Consider the following 21,884-nt stretch of genomic DNA (forward strand, 5'->3'; position numbering starts at 1 on the left):
GGCCTAAAGAACAAACATTTGTGACTTGGAACAATTTGTGAAAAGTCCCTCCCTCCTTTAGATTTGGCAAGTATGTTATATACCTCTGAACACAATGGCAGGTAAAACTATTGAATTCAACATATGTGCAATGCCACTAGATCAAAAATTGCACTATAGGTTTTTTTTACAATATTCAGAAATCCCAATATTGCTCAGTGCTTCAACTCCATCTAGACAAAGACGACAGCCCTAGTGATTATGTTGGCTTGTCACCATTAACTGTGGAGAGTTATGTTTCAAACTTTGACCCTATATTCTATTTTCTTTCTTTCTTTTTCTTTTTTTTTTTTTTTTAATACACTACCTCCTTTGATCAGGTCAAATGCATTTGGTGGTTTTTGTTTTTGTTTATGCTATAGATCAAGATGACTGCACTGCACTAGAATGTGATGTCAATGCACAGTGTGTTTTGCTGGAAGATGGAGCTGTGTGCCAGTGTTTGAAAGGGTTTACCAGGAAGGGCAAATCATGCTATGGTAATAAAAAACATTAATACAACCTTCTGGAAAACTGTAGAACTATGGGCAGGAAGAAAATATATCTTTTCTCATATTGGCAGCTGTGCTGCATGAGCTATCACAGAAAGGTCAATGGGATTGCTTGTTTTGAAAAGGATGATGAGCAGAGAGCATGTGAGATGAAATTGCTAATTATCATATGCATTATTTTCCCCTGAGTCATGAATGTTTATCCTATTAATATTAATAAGCAATAAGGGGAATAATAGGAATACAATTATAACATATTTATTTGTAAAAAAAAGTCTAATTATAAAAGCTCAGATATGACATGATAATTGATGTATAACTTAGAATTATGTACTGAGGAATCTCTTAAAGGTTAATATTCCTAATGTAATGTTTGTATAAAAGGCTGTTCTTGTTTCTTTCTGGCACTAGAAAGTGATTCTAACAATCAGACAACACATTGCTCAGAGTGGTCTTTAAAAACAGTTTTGGGGCTTGCATAAAATGTCAGTGGAAGCACTTTGTTCTCTCACAAAGGCCAAGAGAGGAGGCATTAGAAACTAAATAATTTACCCTTTGGCAAAGCACAAAGACTCACAGGAGTCTTATGTTGCTATGTAAAGGGTAAAAAATGGTAGGGAGAGTGGGTGAGCTGTGATACCCTTTTCTTTAGCTTGTGTGCTCTTTCTCTACATGATGTTTCTCTCTGAGTAGGATTTAAGGCAAGTTTTGAATAGAATCATGTCCTCTGAACTGGAGATTTTTTTGAAGGAAGTGACATTTGTGGAACATCAAGGCTTCTGGTTGAAAGTGTCCAGTATCTGACTTCCTTAAGCTCTTTAGAACACTCTGGTCAAATTTCAGGCCAAAAATAAGGACACAAAGCCCTTCACTTCAGAAGCACAAATGACAAGTGACAGTGTAGTCTGAGGGAAATTCATGACAGATATTTCTTTTTAATGGTTTACCTAATGGCTTCATGACCAATGTGTCCCTTCTCCTTGTTTTTTCTTGCAGATGTCGATGAGTGTGCTGTAAATATGGACCGCTGTAATCGAAATGTGTCAGGCTGTATCAATACTGAAGGGGGCTATGTCTGTAAGTGTCTGGAGGGATACACTGGAGATGGACTCCATTGTTACGGTAAGGGAATGTGTGAAGGTTGCGGTGTGTTTGAAAGGCAGTGACAGAATGAATAGGAGACATGTCTAATGATTTCGGCTAGCTCTGCATCAAGCTGCGAAGCTGTCAAATGTCCCTAATGATCTGTTCTGGTTCTTTCTGAAAAATGTGATGGGGCATGCATACTAACAGTGAGCGGGGGGCGCCCCCCAAACAGTTGGCATATATCATTTTCTCCTTTTTCATTCTTTCCTTCCTGTTTGAAGTGTGGCAACCTCAGCAACTGATCAATATGCAAAGCCTCTAATTGTCAATGGATGCTTCCTCTCATTGTTTGCACTCTTTTTGGTAGCTATAGCAAGAGAGAGAAGAAAAGTGAAAGGGAGGAGGGAAATGGAGGTGAACCAGTACAGGTTTATTGGAAATCATTGCCATGAATATAAACAAAAGTAGGTATTGCGTGTGTCATAATACTCATCAAATAATTCCAGGTTGATTTAATAGGCATGAGGTTCAGGTTGTTGACATTTGCAACTTGAGTACATTTAGAGTCATGTTAATAACCAGACCCATGGATTCTCCCATCCAGTCCTAATGTTAGGTCCTTAGTTCATTCCCTATATATCTTAATTTTTTAATCTCTTTTAGCAGTAAATATGAAGGAACAGGAAGTTTTTTCCCCCAATATCCAAGTAGCACACAGTTTGTTCAGAACTTTACGAGAGTCTTGGCTTCTCACTTGTCCTTCTTTTTTTTTTTTTGCCTTTCTCCTTTATAGTCTAATTCAAAAGCCCATTAAATTTGACCCACTTCTTACATAGACTTTACTGGTTCTTAAGCACAGAAAAGGAAAACTAAGTAATTAAGAGTGCTGTTATTAATATGGGCAGGGTGTGGAAAGTATCGGAGGCAGAGGATTTGAGAAGGCATTCTGCTTGTATAGGTCAGAGATCCAGAGCTCATATCCTTGGGGATGTTAGGGAGCGCGGACAGTAGTGGCAACCTTCTCTTGCCATCCAAGTTCCATCTGTGGTATATGTCCCTGGACAGCTCTGGGCTCTCACGGTCTGTAGTATAGTTGCTCAGCTAGAACGATTATGGTAGCTAACACCACTGTTGAAAAGCCATCCATTCTCTGCCTGCAGTCTTTAAGCTAAGGATATGGTCAGATACATTTTCACAGCGTTTTATAAATGATAAGATCTTGTCATAAGCTAAACAAAACTGAAACTAATTTTGTATTAGATGAGTTGAAATGTACTATAAAGAGCCAGAAACAAGTATGTAAGGGATTCTGTACTTTGGTTTTAGATTGTCTGCATGCTTTTAACATTATCCAGAAATGTGCCAGTTCATCTAGAAATAGTGCAAGAAGAATCCATGTTGTTTTGTCGAAATCACATTTCTTGGAATATGTTGCAATATTTTTGTTCTTGTGTTTTTACTTTTAAAATTGCTGTGAATTTTCTTCACTGTTTTGGGCCACATCCTGTTAATTTTACTGTAGAAAAAGTCCCAGTGATTTAAGCAAGAGTTTCACACATATTGAGATAGTAGATTTGTGTCTTTACCTCCCTAGAGTAAATCTGGTGCATGTATTCTGCTGACAGCTCATAAAATAAATCAGAGGCTCCTGAACTGTGGTGCATAAAACATTTTGAAATTCCCAACTCTTACTTTGTTGGGGGGTGGGGGGGGGTGCATAAGTACTTGCCCAAGGCAAGCCACAGTACAAGTGCCAACCCAGAGGGGGTGAATGCTGGCCTGGCAGGAGCTGCCTCTGTGGTTTGCGCTGGAGAAGGTGTGTAGGCAGGGTGAGGATATACAGTACGATGTGAGAGAGAGGTGAAGGAAGACTACATGCATGCCTCTTTGGTATATATGAGCCTAACATACACTGAGCAAACTAGGCCTGAAGACTCTTGTTACATGTAATTAGGGATTCCTCTTTATAGTGATTCAGAGGATTACTTTATTTAAGTGTCTGCACAAACGAGATAAACCTGTATGTTTCTGGACCCTTTCCTTCTATGTTGACCTCTTGTCTAGGCTGGACCAGGTGGTTAGCCCTTCTGCTATCTCAGTGCAAGAATGCCAACTCACAGTACTGTAGTACATGTACAGGGGTGTGAGTTGGGACTGGGAACATCAAGAGAGTACATCTAGTGCAAACAAGTCTTCTCTTCAACTCTTCTGTACCCATTATGCTTTGTGGGAAAGCTCTTCCTTCCTTTTTCTTGTGGAGCACTTCTTTAGCAGTGTAGCACGTGCTGAGAGGCTGCGGAGGATGTGATTACTTGACTTAGAAAGCACGCTCATTGCTTTCTGTTCCACTTTCTACCAAGGGAAAGTTGCAGAGGGATGCTCTGTTACATTTGTCCCACTGTTAGAAGACCATAATGCTGCTACTGCTGCCCCTTTTAACCGATGCTCTGAGGCATTTCATTCTTCTAACTGCAGACTGTTTGGGTGACAGATATTGATGAGTGCAAGATGGGGTCTCACGTCTGTGGAGAGAACACAACCTGCACAAATACAGAAGGAAACTACACGTGCTCTTGCCCTGATGATGTTTCTGGAACTGGCATCAGTTGTGGTGAGTAAATGAAGTGAGCAATTAAAACAAAGCAGCCCTTAACTAAGAACTGTGCTCTCAGATTGTTATACAGTAAAATTCAGGAGAAGACTGAGTGATGACATGCTTTAGGAGGCTGTTTTGCAGACAGCTGTTTTGAGATGAACTAAGGACACCAAATCTGAGTTCAGTTTGGAACTGTCTATGTCAGGTTCAACTCTAATTTATACTGTCTGAATGTAATGACATATCTATCTAATGCCCTTTGCAAACCAGAACAGAAGTAAGTGCTTCTCAGAGATAATATTTAGCCCATTTTTGGAGTTGATTTCATGCTGTGTCATTTTTTTTCAAAATCTCTGTTCCTTTTTTCCCCTCTGCAGAAGGTTAGCACAAGGACTGTGCATAATTTAAGTCCCATTTCATATTTCAGAATAAGTTAATCTTTCAGATCCAGGAAACTGGATATAAGTGACTAACTTTTCAGAAGAGTTCTGAAACTCTCCAGAAAATCTGGTTGCTAGTTTAACAAAGGAAGCTGGTGCAGCTTCAGCACTGGTGAATATCCGACCCGCATTTCAGTGCCTCAGCGTGACAGCCGTGTTCTCTGAAAATGGGGAGCTGAGTGACTAATCATCTGTCTCTGAGTCAGCCCTCTTCATAGAGGTGAATTTTATCCCATATCAATTGACTGTCCAATGACAGAAGGATACTGTGTGATTGTCACAGATCTGTTCCTGCAGAAGACATAAGGAAACTACAATTTTATACGTAGAACAATAATCAGAATCCCCCCCTGCCCCGACCACCACTTTTCGGATATTTAAGCTTTCTGTAGTTCCAGGTGTCACCCTAGAAATTATGATTTTAAATGACACATGACTTACAAGTAATGTTCTGTATTTCCCTCAGCTGTAAATCTGATCTCATGTGTTCATGTGTGTTAACACACTGTTTTAGTTCTTTACCTAATAAGCTCTTTTAGCTAGCGGAAATTTTCTTCACGGAATGCAGTCACACCTGGGATTTGCTAGAATCACTTATTCCTTTCCATTTAGGTACTTTGTCATGACAGTTGTCCTGCAAATGTAAAGTTAAAAACCAAATGTCTTTAAAGGTGAAGTCGCAAAAAAAAAAAAATGGTGTGAGGCAGAACTGATAACATAAGTGTGTGAGAGCACTTGGGTGCAGCTCTGCTAAGCCATAATGCTAGAAATTCTTTGCCTTGTTGGGTTCTGACCTATAGATACGCTATTGCACCAAAGTAGGCAAGAAAGTGCTCCTTTTCTATAAGGATATGTCTGCACTGCAGATCATGCTGTGCAGAGGTATCAGAGCTACCCTTAGCTAGTTTGTGTGTTTATGTAGGTGACTTTATGTGCAGTTCAGAACAAACTACAAAACCCTTTCAAGAAATTGGGTTCATAAAGTTCTGTGCTTCCCTAATTATGCTGGTATCTGGTCCTGGGCTAGCTTGTTTAAAGCCAGCTCAAAAATGTGACCTGCAGTCATCCACAGGTGCAATCAACTGGATGACTACAGAGTAGAAATAATCTGTAGAAGAACAACAAGCCGCATGTGAAAGCTTTTCAGGGTCAGATCCAAGTGCATGAAATGTGATCACCCTTCACCTGCACATCTCACTCTGGTACTGTATTCATGGTGGAGATTTTTCATAGCATACAGCTGCGTAAGTTGCAGAAATCATTTAAAAATAGGTAACTAGACAGCCAATGCAGTTTTGGTTCAAAAATTTGTACTCAGACATCTAAATAGAACACAGCCAACCTCTATGGGTCTTTTACTGCATATCTAGAATGTTACGTGCATTGCTAGTCATGATCTGTTGTTTTAAGACCTACGCATAATAGATAGGAACAAAGCATACTAGATAGTAGATACACAAACCAACAGTCTCCCTCCATAGTAATCAAGCATATTTACTATTTTGATCTAAGGGTCCATGGGCCTAAATTTGATAAGTATGTTGCCATACCAAAATAAGCAAATGGGCAAATAACAAGTAATTGGCTAAAATTAGAGATTCTTTCTTACTTTTCTGACTTGAAGTTCTCAAATTCTTTCATGTGGTCATATTGCCAGTGCAGCCAACGTTACAAAATATGCTTGTGAAATCTTGTATTTCAGAATCTACTGTCTCCCCTACTACTGTCAACAATGAAGACTCTACATACCCTGTGCAAGGTGATTTTGTAGGATGCCCGCCTTCATATGACTCATACTGCCTTCACGGTGGAGTGTGCAATTATGTTTCTGATTTACAAGACTATGCCTGCAAGTAAGTATAGAATTTTGTATTGTCTGTGCTGATGAATGGTATTCTTGAGGTATAGATGAGTGCAGACAATGAAGTATTTCTCCATGTATGGTCTGTTCATAACCCATACTTGTAATTATCATCAGTTTCTGCTCTTTATGTTCAATTTCTGTAAGTGATCAACTCCATTCACACCTGTTGCAGTTACTAGTAGGACTGGATTTGTTCTCTGAGCACTCAGTTATTTGCTTTGGAAATGTGCGGTAAGTTGTTAAATGACTGAGTGCTCATGGCTTTATGGAAGACGTTCTTACTGTCTCTCCTTTTTACATCCTGCTGACTTGCATCTCCCTGTTGGCCTTGCTGTTCATTTACTGTGTTCACCTGTTCTAGCACACATTGGGATGGAAGAGACCACCTCTGTCCTGTCCTCTCTGATTGGGTCCAGGAAGGAGAAAATCAGGTGTCAGCATCTTCCTTTACAATTTGAAGAGTTTTTCTCCTTGACAAAGAGTGCATGACATGATGGTCCTCTTAAAAACAAGGAGAGTGGCAATGAGACCTCAAAAATATGTTCTTCCTCCTGTGCCTATTTTGTGAAGCCTAACGCCTATGTTCCCAAATGCAGTTACTGATAAAAGCAGAGAATGTTATGTTTCCAGAAATCAGCCCTAGCCTGGTCAATGTGACAGCCTAGCCTCATGGGGTAATCATTTCTAAGGCATTATTGCTGGAATTTAACTGTATAAGCTGACTAGGTTTGAATCTTTGTTACATGTTTCTTTAAAATCTAGTGTAAGATGTTTACAGTGGAACAAATCTCCTTCCTTCCCAGGGGTCTCACCTAGAGCGTGAAGACTTGGCAAGGAAGGATGTTGTTCTGTGATAATGGAACCTTTGTGTCTAAGTAATACTGGTCGCCCTAAGTGAGGAGTGAAGGAGAGAAATTTATGTGTTGAAGGATTTATTTGTCTCACCATTCCTCCTGATCTTCTGTGCACTGCACTGCAGGAATGTGCATAGCAGGCCATTCCTGCAAGCACTGTCAAATCCTAAGCTTTCTTTTTTCTCAGTGTGAATGGTCTCTCCTGCCTAAAGACCTCTGTATCTGCAGGAATAAGAGGAGAAAGTATCTCTATGTACATACATGGGAATGAAGTGGATGTGTTGTGCTGTGGGCTTCCTAAGCTCAGCAGTGCCCTTTGACACAGCTGTTATAGGAGGTGGAGTGACTCATGTTCATCTCTGGTATTTGTTACGAGTTTTAAATTTTAGAGTCATTGAAAGCTATCCTTTCTCTCCTTGTTCAGTTTCTCCTATTGAAACTGAAGAGTTTACCGCTGCAGAACTTTCAAACTGGGTCACCATGTCTGTTTTTTTCTTTTCCTTTTTTTTTTTTTTTTTTTTTTTTTTTTTTTGTGGTAGATGTTAGTGTATAGTAAGAATCCAAATGTACATATTCTTCAGTACTGGAAGTGGAAGCCCTTTAACAAATTAAGGGCCAACCAGATTTAGCTATGTTCTGTGTGGGACATGCATAACATCCTCATAGGCAAGCTGAGGAAGTATGGGCTAGATGAGCAGGCAGTGAGGTGGATTGCAAACTGGCTGAATGGCAGAGCTCAGAGGGTTGCGATCGGTGGCGCAAAGTCTAGTTGGAGAACTCCAGCTAGCAATGTACCCCAGGGGTCACTACTGGGTCCAGTCTTGTTCAACCCACTCATCAATGACCTGGGTGAAGGGACAGAGTGCACCCTCAGCAAGTTTAGGGTGGAGGAGTGGCTGATACACCAGAGGGCTGTGGTGCCATTCAGAGGGACCTTGACAGGCTGGAGAGATGGGCAGAGGAGAACTTCATGAAATTCAACAAAGGCAAGTGCAGAGTCCTGCATCTAAGGAGGAATAACCCCATGTACCAGTACAGCCTGGGGGCTGATCTGCTGGAGAGCAGCTCTGCAGAGAAGGACCTGGGAGTCCTGGTGGACAACAGGTTGACCTCATGGTCAGCCATGTGCCCTTGTGGCCAAGAAGGCCAATGGTATCCTGGGGTGCATTAGGAAGAGCACAGCCAGCTCTTTGAGGGAGAGAGGTGATCCTTCTCCTCTACTCAGTCTTGGTGAGGACACACCTGGAGTACTGTGTCCAGTTCTGGGCTTCTCAGTACAAGAGAGACATGGAGCTAAGGTGTTTAAGGGACTGGAGCATCTCTCATATGAGGAAAGGCTGAGAGAGCTGGGACTGTTCAGTCTGCAGAAGACAAGACTGAGGGAGGCTCTTATCAATATCTGGAGGGAGGGTGTAAAGAGGATGGGGCCAGACTATTTTCAGTGGTGCCCAGCGATAGGACGAGAGGTAGCGGGCACAAACTGAAACACAGGAAGGTCCATCTGAACATAAGGAGAAACTTTTTTACTGTGACGGTGACTGAGCACTGGAACAGGTTGCCCAGAGAGGTTTTGGAGTCTCCATCCTTGAAGATATTCCACACTTGACTGGAGAGGGTCCTAGGCAACGTGCTCTAGGTGGCCCTGCTTGAGCAGGGGGGTTGGACTAGATGATCTCCAGAGGTCCCTTCCAACCTCAACCATTCTCTGATTCGGTGTCAAATTTTCTGATTTTTCACATTGTGCACTAGATGGCAGCATTCATTCATGTAGGCTGTAATACGGCCTGACAAATATATTAAATACCAGAACGAAGTCACAGGAAAATGTTATTTAGCAAAAAAAATTCAGATGTAATTCATGTTTCACTTTTTGGCGTAAGAGCTTTTATTAAATTAGGTCTTCTGGTTTGTTTAGAATTCATTGTGATGTTACATCAAAAACGTGAGCATTTTTCAGCTTTTCAGCATTTGTGTGTTACAATTTGTGACAGAATGAGAGTGCTTGTGCCTGGTTTAAAAAGAAATGCTGGCGTATTATTTTCAAGTCGTTAGGCAAAAGCTGCTATAGGTAAAATACTGCTGCTTTTGCTCATTTGACTAGTTCTAGGCTTGAGTAAAACTAGACCTATAAGTATTGTGGGAAGGATTTGAGCCTACATTACTGCGAGAGTTTTAAGAACTGAATGCAGTTTTAATTGCTTGTTTATTGATCACCTTTTGTATGTGTCTAAACTTAGACAGTAAAACTGGGCTGAGATTCTTTTTGATGTATTTGTCACTTTCTAGTCATTTTGATTTATAGGTTTCATGCCATGGTAAGATATTTCTGTGTTGGGTTTTACAATGGTAAAAACAAACAAAACAAAAACCTATGGAAGACGGTTGTAATAAAACTAAATTATGAAGATATTTCTAACCATTTGAGGTTTTTTAGCACCTTCTTTTTTATTCTTTTATTTTAAAGTAAGGATTCAGAATAGAATTTGGTTCCCTTAAGCAAATCACTCTGAAAAAGCTTGTAGGTCTCATATTGCCTAGTTTAAAGAAGGGGAGCTTACTGTTGGAAACTGCTAAATGGAAAATCTTAGGGAAACACAATATAAAAAAATTCAATGGAATTTAAAAGAAAATTATTTTTGTAGATTTGACCCATTGTAATCAGGAAATTATAATCCCACTGTGTAATTGTATAGAAAGACTCAATAGCTTTACATTAAAAATAACATGCATTATTGAATTTTATAGGTTTTGACAGTCATTCCTTTAATATCCTTTTGTTTTCATCCCTGCTAAATTGAACAAGATGCTTCCATAGGGTTGCTGATGATAAATCAATATAAAAGGTGATTGAAGTGATGATTTGTTTTTTCCTTTATTCACCATCCCCCCCCCCCCCCCCAATCAGTTACAATGTGTGTTTGCTTTCTTTTGGCAGCTGTGTGACAGGCTACGTAGGGGAACGCTGTCAGTTCAGTGATTTGGAGTGGTGGGAACAGCAGAATGCCAAGCAAGTAAAGATGCGGAACATAACCATTGCAGTTTGTATAGCAGGTCTGCTCTTGCTGCTCCTGCTGGGATCCCTGACTGCCTACTGCTACAGGTAATGCTTCCAAACACGCAGTTTGAACACGTGGCAGAGGGACGGATTTCACAAATGGCTAATGGTGAAAAATTTGCACTGTTTCTTAGCCAGTGGAAATCGCCATAACATCCTTTCTGTTGGTGTGAGGGGTTTTTTTTTGTTGTTTGTTTGTTTGTTTTTTTGCTTTTCAGCAATTGAATCTATGGATAATTCATAAAGTTCTCTCATGTCCCTTGTCCACAGTACTCACATTGATGTTAATGAGAGTGACATGTGTCCAGAGAGAAGAAAAATAGACCCAATCAGGTTTGAAGATAAGCCATAATTTATATTGATGAGAGAGTTCAGGGGCATGCTATTTATTTCTTCCTTGGTTTTCCTTAAGAGCTCTAGATGTCTGAAGCAGTCGTACTAGGGCTTACCTACCCCTAAAAGAACTTGCTAGTTCTGTTTTGTTTCTCTTTCAGTGTAGAACTGCACCTGAATCTTCCTTTGCCATTGAGAAAAACAATGTGTTACCCTTCCAATAGCGGACTTCTGCAGTGATGCCTGCAGCAATGAGTGTGAAAGCAATTTTCCTGGCAGTAGAAAGAGTAAAATTAGGGATGTTGAGTCTAGGGCACATCTCCCTGGCATTTTCCATGACTATAATGAATTTTGCAGGTTTGGGATTCTCCTCATGGCAAAAACAATCCCTGTAGTCACTATTTAAGAACCCAGTCTGATGTGAAATTAGATGTTGTTGATGTCCCTTGCACTGGAAAGTATCAGCATTTAATAAGCTGGAGTCCTTTGGAAATGACCTTGGCAGGCAACTGTTCTCAGAGGCTCTTGTTTAAATGCATGTATATCTTTAAAAGCAAACAAACAAAAAGCCAGGCAGCAGGCAAGCCGGCAGAGCCTCCTGCTGCATGCCTACCTGTCTTTCATATGTTTTGTTTCTGGTTTAGGTTAATTTTAAAATTCAAATCTGCTAGACACAAAAAAATTAAGTCACAGAAGAAGATAGCTATGGAAGTTAGTATTTTGCATTTTTATTTAATGGTTCCTAGTATATTTAGTCCATACAAATAGGTAAGCTGCCACATTTCTTATTTTCTGTTAACTGATTCTAGAGTTCTGGATTAAAACTAAGTGCAGGCTGGTATGTTCTCATGACCTGAGATTGAGAAGCTAATCAGTGGAATAATACATGCAGAACAGACAAATTGTGGGGTTCTTAGATTTCCCATATATGTCATACAAACTTTCATGAAAAATAGCCAGAATATTGCTGGTGTTCAGGTATGAAGATACTCTTCACTTCCTCTCTCTTTTGTCATTTCTCCCTGATTTACTTTTTTCTTACTAAATGCTTTAGATCAATATAACTATTTACCTCAAAACAAGTTTTCAATTACATGCTTGACTAAGTTTGTACTGAAGCTATTACTAGCCTAACTAGATCAAAATGAAACTCCTGATCTAAAATCCCTATTTAACTGGAGTCTGGAAACCAATATTTGGATTGAAATTGTTATACTGCTTTTTCTTATAATCTGCTGTGTTTTGAAATGCATTGATTAAGTGTCTAACAGTCCTGTTCCTTCCCCTGTAAGATGCAGACTCATGTCTCCTTTTAATTGGAGGAAACAAAGTAGGTGATCTGCACCTGCCGATTTGAAAAATGTATGAACTGGAGGCCAAGAATACCAAAGCACTGTGTTGTCCAATGAGTATAGCCTGCTGAGCAGAATTGTGATATTCTTAATTTTAGGTTTACATAGTCTAAATGTTCTTTAGTATTCTCCGAGCTTCCCATCTTCTTTGGGAAGCAGAGAAACATTTATTTTCCATCAAAGAAAAATTGAATCACAAATTTGACACTCTCAGCCCCTCAAAAATTGGCCATGGTCATGCAAAAATCAGAAGTAGAGCTGGGATTAGGATTGAGGAATTCTTGGCTTCATGCCCACACTCAGTCAACTAGGTTTCACTGTGTCTCCTGCTTGTGCTCAGAGTCACACATGAAGATTCCCATGCCCACCAAGTCAGTCTGGCATGTATTATTCTGCATGCTTTAAAGTAAGCTGTAGAATTAAAGTGATCCTCCTGAGCAGGGCATCCCTTTCAGGACAGGGCCTGTGAGTTCTGTGCAATGGATTTTCAAACCATTGAGTACCAGACTCAAGTTATGCCAGCATTGTCTGCTGCAATACAGAGTGAACATATGCAAGTGAAGATTAAAATGTCAACAGCAACCTTGCCACAGCATCAGGAAAGTCAGAGTGGACTAATTTACCATATTTCTCTGCATTTTGCTCTGTGGACATACCCCCAGATCTGACACTTAGAGCTAAGGGCTGTGTAGTTGATATCCGACTTCATATTAGCAGTCTCACTCTTATCCTCTACTGGGGACAACTACAATTTTTCTTTGGGGATGAATGCACAGCAGCATGTCACAGAATCTAGGGGGAAAATCCATGGTGGAGACAGATCTCTGTTATTTCTAGCAGAAGCCACAGTTTTCATGATAGTAATGGTATAATGCACTTTTCCAGTTATGTGAATGCAGTGTGGAAATAAAGGAGAAATTATAATTTTCTTTGATACATGTCTATTAAATTTCATTCAAAATAGACAAGTAAAAGAAGTTAGAATAAGCTACCTTCATTATAGCTGATATCTAAGGGAATAAAAATTCTGTGTATTATTCAGTAAGGATGTACTGACTTGGATCTCAAGCAGTATAAATAAGCTGTCTTTCTTACTGTGAATGTGTTTTATATGTTGGAGCCTATATTGGCTTTTAATAGTACCTTATAAGTGGTCACTGTTTAACTGTAAAAATAAAATTTTTTGAGTTTATGGAACCAGGCAGTTGGATATGACTATTCATATCCTTTTTCCAGTTCCAGCTGTACTATTGGCTTTTTTTTCCTTGAGCTAATTCTGTTGGTCATGCTTTTTCCAGGAAATGTCTTAGTTCCAAGATTTTTTACTTCCCCTGTCCATTTGCTTATCAGGCCTATTGTTTGTTCTAATATGCCATCTCTAAAGAGTCATTCATTAGGAGAACATTTGTTCACTTCTTAGTGAATTCTCTTTCTGGCAAGCCTAATAACTGTTTTAACCACTGTACTGTAACTAACAGTAACACACCCCTTCAAATGAATGAAAGAAAATATATATCCCTTCTGTAAATAGATATAGAATAAAGTGTGAAAGGAAGCAGCATCTGTTCCTCCTGAAGGGAAATAATTTGTTTCAACTTTTGCTCTGCTGCAGAAGTCAAAACTTTTATAAGAAGAATCTCTATGCAGAAGCGATAAGAGATGGCAGCAGCCGTGCTGACAATGAGAACGTGACACCTACTTGCAACAAGCCTCGGGTAACTATATTAATGTGGAGTGGAGAGGGAAGTAGGAAGGATCAAAGAGTGTTAGGGATCCACTTGAGATTATCCATCAAATAATTCACATCTTAAATGTATTAAATAACTGCTAGAGTCATCAAGTGCTTTGCTGTGAACCCTAGTTCATCTTACCTCATTGTTATCCCTCAAAGTTCACAGCTGCCTGGATGTATTGCAACTATTAGCCGGTGTTATTGTTAGCTTTGAACACAACAGTTGGGGAACTGTGCTCTAAATTAAGGAAATGTCAATGTGATGACATGGCACATCACAGAGTTATTTTCACAGGAAAGTATGCCCTACCTATAAAAGGCTCCTTGGAAGCCAAGCGTTTTGTGTGCTACATGAGATGTTGAACTTTATTTGGGGGGTTGATGCAATTAAATGTCTTTGTGTTAAGGCTACCTTGTAAAGAAAAAGAACTAGGATGTTATCTGGCAGTTTGGGAGGGAGTATAAAATACTAGTTTTGCACCGGTATAGGTAGAAGCGCAGTTAGGATCTAGTTGCGCTGGCCTGTTCCTATTGTTTTTTGTATTGTGAGAATTTGACTCCATAAGATCTGTTCTGGAAACCTGATTTTCATCAGGTCATTGCTAAGTCATTGCAACTGGAACTTGAAGTTGGCAAAAATGACATGATTGGCATATGTGGCTACTTCTATGCCCAGTCTGAGCTTCCTATGTCAGAGTGGTGCAGTGTAGTCCGAGACACACATGCACACACATACCATACAGCTCTGAATAAGCTGTTGCAATATAGGTAGCATTACACTTGTAGGTAGCGTCACATTAGCTAAGCAGCATATGCTCTTTAGAATAAGCACAGTTATGCCAGCGTAAAAGACTGTTGGAGGAGTTTATATCCATACAGCTTTGGAGATAAGCTGTAGTGATGCACATACCTTTCTATTCAGGTGACTATACAAATGTTTTTCTAGTGTAAGTTTTACTTTAAGAAAATATAGCCTTATATACCCAGGTGTAGCTGGAAAGGTATAAAAACTGTGTGTAGACTGGTCATGTTTATAAATGAATTTTGCTTTATATATATACTTTTATGATAATGGATATATTAGCTTTAAATCTCAATTTTATTCATCCACCCCCAAAGTTCAACTCTATGTTACTTCCCCAGATCTTTGAGTCCAGAAAGAGATGAGTTTGTATCTTTTGGCAGGTGTATTTGAAGGGCTGAATATCATGTAATATCTATATTGCAAGTCTGAGGATTTTTAATCATCCCAAAGAATGCCTTGCAAATGGTTTAGATTGTCTGGCTGGTTTTGTGACTCTTAAGGTTCTGGTAAAGGTCTTTGGGTGCTATTGATGTACATAGCATTAGGAATACTAATGAAGTTGAAATGGGGACTGGTGGTGTATATGCAGCGACAAGAAGTTCATGAAATTCACTCCTTTCTTAGCATGCAGACCTACTGCTCGTCCGTGAGGCTCGGGAAGGGGAATCCAAAGATTCTTTCTTGCTCCTACGCATCTTGATTGACACAGAAGGCAAAGGGCTTTTACCCTATCACCTATATCAAATCATATATATAATGATACTGAAACAACCTGCCCAAGTGTCATTCATCCTTCCCTTTACTGCTGTTCTGCCAAGTGAGGCAACATTAAGGCTAGGGTATGCCTGGATGTTTTTCACATTCTTGTTAGATATCCATAACCCAGGCTGGGTTTATCCCAGCAGCATGGAAGCCCTGGTAGACTTCTGCACATGCCTAGATTTTGATGCTCTTCTGAGACTTGTTATCTAGCAAGTGTTGTTCTGCTTTGTGCAGTCAAAGATATTTTGCAGAACTGTGTGTAGCTGGATCTTCTCTGGGCAGGGGCCATCACATGTGTGTTAATAGCTGTAAGCCTGCAGATTTTATGCAAACGAACTCATGCCTAAATATTCACATCTGCTTACACATGCATGACCTATTCACAGATATCCATCAATTCTCCACCTAGGCCACTGAATCTGTCAGGGCTTTTGTTTGAACATTTCTCTTGCAAAGCAAGGGATCAGGTACTTCTTTGATAGCCTGGGACTGCACCCTTTCCAAAGAAAGACCAGTGCTGTCACCAGCTCAAATGTTTAATTATCTGCAGGGGAGAGGTCATCCCAGAAGCCAGGATGACCTTTTACCCCCTGCTCTGTCCCTTTTAGTCTGCCTCTTGGGTTTTAGGAAACTGGTTCATTTTATATTAATTTGGTCTCTCTGTATTTTGTGTGTATTGCATGTATTTTGCAGTTTGCAGTCGTCAAGGAGAGTAACAGTTCTCTGGAGACTAAAGCGGTTGATCTAACTGAGTGCCAAACAGCAGACCTTCATCCTGCTTGTTCTTCAGCATCTAGTGAGTTAAGATTTCCTTCAGTTTTGGGGAGTAGCTTTGCTCAGCTAATGCTGTAGGTATCGGGTGTTTTTTGCACCAGTGTTAGACTGATATTAATAAGGTGAGGGGGAGGGTGTCATTTATCCCTTCTTACAGGAGGCAGTGTTATAATTCAGATTCACAGACAGGTTAGGGTGATGAATGTAAACCATTCAGGGGTATAAAGCATTCTCACCAGTCTGTTTTTCATTTGTTCTTTTTGAAAGACAGGACCTCTTGTTTACTTGTAAAAATGTATCCATCTCTTGGCAGTGGTTCTCAGGGGAAGTATAGGTGAGAGTCACCAGGCAATATGGCAGCCAGCGCTCCTGGAAAAGCAATGAGTCGTATTCCTAGAACTCAAACCACTGGGTCTTTAATGGGGGCCACTGCTATGGAGCCTAGTTTCGTACTGAGAAAACACAATAATCTGAACTCTAAAGTCTGCTCTTTTATTTTGCTAAACCTATATTACTATTCTGAATTTTTAAGTGACAGAATTTCTATCCCTATCACCTTGTATTTCTCAGTTGGGACAAATGACATTTTCCATCACATTAGAGAATGGAAAACTACATGCAGTGTTTATTATGTAATGCTCATTCACCTTTACTGGGCCTGTTTTCCTCGCATATCCAACGTTCTAAGAAGCTATCTGAGATGTTTTGATCTGGACCCAGCCAGGTCCTGAAGTCCTGTAATGTGAAGAAGAATCAAATGCTATGGTGAATCTATATCCCCTCAATAACCTTAGCAGGCCCCTCAAATCCATCCTTACTGTATCTCTTCTCCCCTTTGCATGAGCAGGAGGAGTGGCTGGTAGAGGAGACACAGAAACAAGAATGATACTCCTGACCTGTGCCTTGCACAGCAGAAGCCATGTTTATACTGCTGTGAAGAGGCCATTCAGTCCCTGGCTGTGCAGATTACTCATCAGAAATTACACTACAACAGTACTTCCAGGCTCCTAAGGAGACAGAGGCCTCTTTTGATAGTAATAATGCCAAAATTTTGCATTTATATAGAACTTTTCAGGTATGCTTCATAGCAAGTGGGTTATGTCCATCATACTGATGGGGAGTATGTATCTTTGGAAAGATATACCTTGGCAGTCCTTATTCATTCAGGCAGGATGAGAAGCAGTCATGGTGTGAGGAGTCCAGATCTCCCCAGAAACCTTTTGTCGTGTAACAGCAACTGCAGGTATGCTCTAAGTGACAAGGTGACTGACTGCTTGGGGAATGTTTGGTGCTTAAACAGACGATGAATAATGGAGATATTCCCTGCCATCCCTGGTGCTAAGACAGCAGACAGCACAGAAGCACACAATAGGCTTCCATGGCCCACAGGCTACCAGCTGGATTGGCCTGAACTTTAGAAAACGCTGCCTTGTAGATGGCAACTGAATCTACTGATAGCTGAGATGGTGGCAACTGATGGAGAGAGACTGATATCCTTAGCCATTTTTCTTATTTACCATATTTACCTCCTGACTACAGAAGTTACCAGAGAATCCAAAGTTTGCATTGGCTATTTAGAAATTACAAATATTTGAGGGTATTTGGGTAGGCAGGCATCTTGTAAGATTTTCAGAATTGCCCATCCTGTTTAGGTACCTTGGATATGTCTTGGGAACACAATTTATTCATCAGTAGAAAACGCCTCAATTTACATGGTTCGACTAATATAGAGAATGTGTATTGTCCAGTGAAGGATGCCTGATGTTTCCCATTAGAAGACTTTGCTTTTATTTATAGTTTTAGCAGATGTAGCTAATAGAACAGAAATTTCCCATGACAGGTGTCTGATATTTGAAAATTTTAGCAAAATCAGTTCAACCATTTTAGAGAGCAAGACTGGTAAATAATATGATATTTTTTCAAATGTTTCAAAGAAAGGTTTTATACCATGTCAGTAAATAATTCTAAGACTGTGGAGCAGGGGCTCTAATTTTGCCAGACAGGTGGTCGTCTTGTCACAGACATTCCTTTTCCTGTTTGAATATGTGAAAACCAAAAAACTTGAAATTTGCTCACAAGAAGTCATTTCTTAAAATCTGAAGCAAGATCTTCACTTTGCCTCTTTTTGTGTTCTTTGGCATGAGTTGTTTTTGTAATTTTCTCTATCTGTTGCTTCTCTTCCTCTCATAGCTTTCCTCCCCCAAAGTGTCATTAGCTTTCTTTTTGCTTAGTTGTTGTGAAGATCCTCACATGTCTTTGAATAATATTTATCTATTTTGTTCAGTGGAAGAACAGCCTGTAACATATGACAAAGCAGTAGAGACTTTGGCAGAAGAGGAAGAACAAGGCTGCCGACAAGAGGTTCCTGGTGGTGAGAAATCCCTTCAGCCCAGGGTAGCTAAGAAGAGTCCTCAGGAGGCTCCCTGGAGTGTCTGTTCCAACCTCCTGCCAGAAAGGGGACCATGTGAGCTTGCCCCAGCCAGCCTACTGATGCAGCCAGACTAGAAATAGTCCGGACTGAGTTGAAAAGGAGGCAGGAAGAAATCAGTAGAGAACAGGAACTAGTGAAACACTGAAACAATCCTTATTTTTTCTTTAAACTGTGCATTAGAAAAACCAACCAGAACAAAGAAATCCTTTACACTCCTTCCCTGTCATCTCTGCTTGGAAGAATTACTATGATCAATGTATTAGCAATGAATACTCTATAAATATCACTTTAAGGGTCAACACTGCTAAGTTCATCAATTGGCAGCTAAAGGACACTAAGGGAAAACAGACTACTGGGTGATTTGTTAGAGACGAATGTTTTCTAAATGAGCGGTCGTCTTTACACGTTATGCACACAGAATCCAGAAAATGGCCAAGAAAATGGGCAACGAGGACAACTGCAGAGAAACTGAAATCAAAGATGATGCAGGAAAATGAGCTAAAATGATTCTTTTTATTAAAATTCTGTTCATGGACACTATAAGCCTCTCTCCAGCACTGCTGTGACACTAGTGAAACTTCTTGGACTTCACCAGTCTTATTCTTGTATCTGCTTCTGTAAGAGAGCACCAAGTGTAGCCCTGAATTTCTCAGTTTTGCGGGACTGTAGGATTGTTTGTGAGTGTATGGCATTCATGATGGTCACATCTATAAAGTGAGATGTAACATCTGAGGGGAAAAGTGTTTCTTCCATTAATTTTTCCAGTCTACAGTTTTCAAAGTCCTCCAGACCATTACGTGATTATTTCTGAACCAACGCAGTGGACCAGAGTTTGCTTTCAGCCCCACTAGTAAATGCGTGCTGGTGCTATCCTCACCTCACTGAAGTGTGGCTAGCAGCAAAATCTAGCTCCTTATATAGGATCTAATGTAGGAAAAGAACTCCAGCCAGTTGCTGTTCCAAAAGAGTAGGAGAAGAGGGACAAACAAACAAAATAACTCTCACACTGACTTCCACAAAAATGGTTTGTGCTGCCTCATAAAATCCATGGGATCAATTAGAAAAAAAACCACCCATTTTTCTTGTAGCTGACATTCTAACAGCTATGACTCCCTTGTAGTTATTTACTAACAAGAACTAACACGCTTATTATAAAGCTCTGTTGTACAGAGAGTTGTAGCTTAGTTGTTTATCATCTCAAGTGATTTCACCACTGGTCTTGAATTCCTGAGGCTGTTTTCAAAATGTTTGGAAGATATCTGTAAATCAGCTGTATTGTGAATATTGTTTTCGTTGTAGAGTATCTGTCAGTCCTCTGTTTTTGAAGTCTGCTATTATAACTCCTGCATATCTTTAAACTCTGCTACATTGCCTACCACTTGAAATTCATTAGTTGGATAGTAGTGACTGTCATTTGCTTACCAGCTCTGTAGGCTGACGTTGGAAGACAGTATTGAAAGGCTCTGATCTCTCGTCCAAACACAGTTTTACACACTTGAGTAACTTTGCAGAGTTACTTCTGATTTCTGCTAGTGTAAACAATAGGAGCATTCAGTCCAAAATGTCTGAATTATGACAATTATAATGCTCTGTTGTATAGAAAGTTGTCACTTACTTGTTTTTCTTCTGAAGTGATTTCTGCTGGTGATTTTGGGTTGCTGAGGCCATTTTCTAATCACATCAGTTCTGATTTCAGAATAAAGTTGTAAAATAGGCATTTCCAAAAGCTTAGCTGAAATTATGAGCAATGAAGATGCATTTTCTTGTGTGAATGGGAAGAATGCTTCCATTGAAAGTAAAGTGGTTGAGGAATGTCAGCATACTAAATTGTGTTCAGGAGAGGGCAACCGTTGGGTGAAGCCACTAGTATTCAATAGATTGGATTTTAAGTTCAGTATAGTTAAATTTCATTAACACTGTTACAAGCCTCTCAGTTGGGTTCCCTGATCTTTCACAGTTCATCAGTGATCTTGTGTAGGTTGACAAAAAGAGAGTTCATCTGTGAAGGCCTTGATTCAGTAAAGCATTTGGATTCCGTGAGAGTTAGATAGTAAAATTACATTGATCGCTGTACTTTGATTATCTCTGTTGAAATATGTTTGTATGCTTAAAATCAAAGTGCTGTGTTGGATGATGGTCAACACTGAAGTTTCCCTGATCGAAGGAAATACAGGTTTGTAATTTTGAATCTTGTTTAAACAAAGATGTTTCAAATAAATTACAGATTAGAGTTTCATATTCTACCCCATGTTTTGGTTGCTTTGCTTTCCTTCAGTTTAAAGATCTAATTTTGAATTTGACAGTTGTCTTTAGAGAAAGAGATAGGAAAATCAAAATGATGTGTTTTTATAATTAGGGTATTACAAATTTCAAATGTTTCCTAAATTCAGCTCTAAATTCAAAATAATCTTTAGCGTTAAAACCTTGAGATGATATTTCAACATAAATATAATATATTTGGTTTATTTGTATGTTTATAAAGCTGTTGATTTATAAAATAAAAAAAAATCCCTGGTGTCTCTCTTATTTTAGTAGAAGAGAGTGCAAAATTCTGGTTTCAATTATCTGTATCGTGTTTGTTGATAGCTCCATTGGTTTCATATAGCTGCAGTGTAACGTGCTGGTGAAGCATTTGCAGATACCGTGGGTTCTTCCACTGCTTAGAGGATCTGTACTGATGAGGATTATATTCTGCAGCTCACAGTTAGATCCCAGCTTTAATACAGTAAGTTTTTATTTAAGATTTTAATTCTACAATTCGCATAAACCTGTAGAAGCTCTGTGACTAATTCCCATGTACTACACTTGATAGGTATTCCATTTTGTGCACATTTAAATGGCTGTATTTATGCATGTTGCTACTTGTATGTCTAGAAATATTATCTGTGGTCCCAAGATATATTTTCAAGCTAATCTCCAAAATGTTATTCTCAGGCTTTACATGCAAATCAGTTGAAGTCAAGTGGTTGGATCCTGGAGTTACCTTATTTTTTTGGTTATACTTTTTTTTTTTAAAGCACATTGAAAATCTTTTAGAATTTTTAGGGTTTTGTGTATGTAGCTAGCCTGGTTTTGACCTCAAATCCCAGTGTTATTCTCTGATTTTTTTTTTTAATGAGTTGAAGATGCATCATATCAAGCTGTAAAGAGGAAATTTAGAAACATAGTGGGGAAAAAGCTTGACAAGCCCAAAGTGAGAAAACTATTGGAGAATTCTGAAGAGCAGCGGAGAAAATGAGTTTGTTTAGTTTAGTAAATCCTGACTTTATT

The 21,884-nt window shown here is 39.4% G+C and overlaps 1 protein-coding gene across 1 annotated transcript in view; it reads left to right on the forward strand.

The window, feature by feature from the left end:
- Nucleotides 1–20,888, forward strand: part of EGF (epidermal growth factor) — a 64,999-nt gene extending 44,111 nt beyond the window's left edge. The window contains exons 18-25 of the mRNA XM_026101740.2: nucleotides 402–518; nucleotides 1,527–1,652; nucleotides 4,108–4,227; nucleotides 6,355–6,505; nucleotides 10,306–10,470; nucleotides 13,723–13,825; nucleotides 16,103–16,205; nucleotides 18,468–20,888. Coding sequence (XP_025957525.2) covers nucleotides 402–518; nucleotides 1,527–1,652; nucleotides 4,108–4,227; nucleotides 6,355–6,505; nucleotides 10,306–10,470; nucleotides 13,723–13,825; nucleotides 16,103–16,205; nucleotides 18,468–18,688 — 1,106 coding nt within the window. The 3' untranslated portion in view covers nucleotides 18,689–20,888. The remainder of the gene's footprint in view (nucleotides 1–401; nucleotides 519–1,526; nucleotides 1,653–4,107; nucleotides 4,228–6,354; nucleotides 6,506–10,305; nucleotides 10,471–13,722; nucleotides 13,826–16,102; nucleotides 16,206–18,467) is intronic.
- The last annotated feature ends 996 nt before the right edge of the window (nucleotides 20,889–21,884 follow it).

This window comes from Dromaius novaehollandiae, chromosome 4, assembly GCF_036370855.1.
Source record: "Dromaius novaehollandiae isolate bDroNov1 chromosome 4, bDroNov1.hap1, whole genome shotgun sequence".
NCBI classification, from domain to species: domain Eukaryota; kingdom Metazoa; phylum Chordata; class Aves; order Casuariiformes; family Dromaiidae; genus Dromaius; species Dromaius novaehollandiae.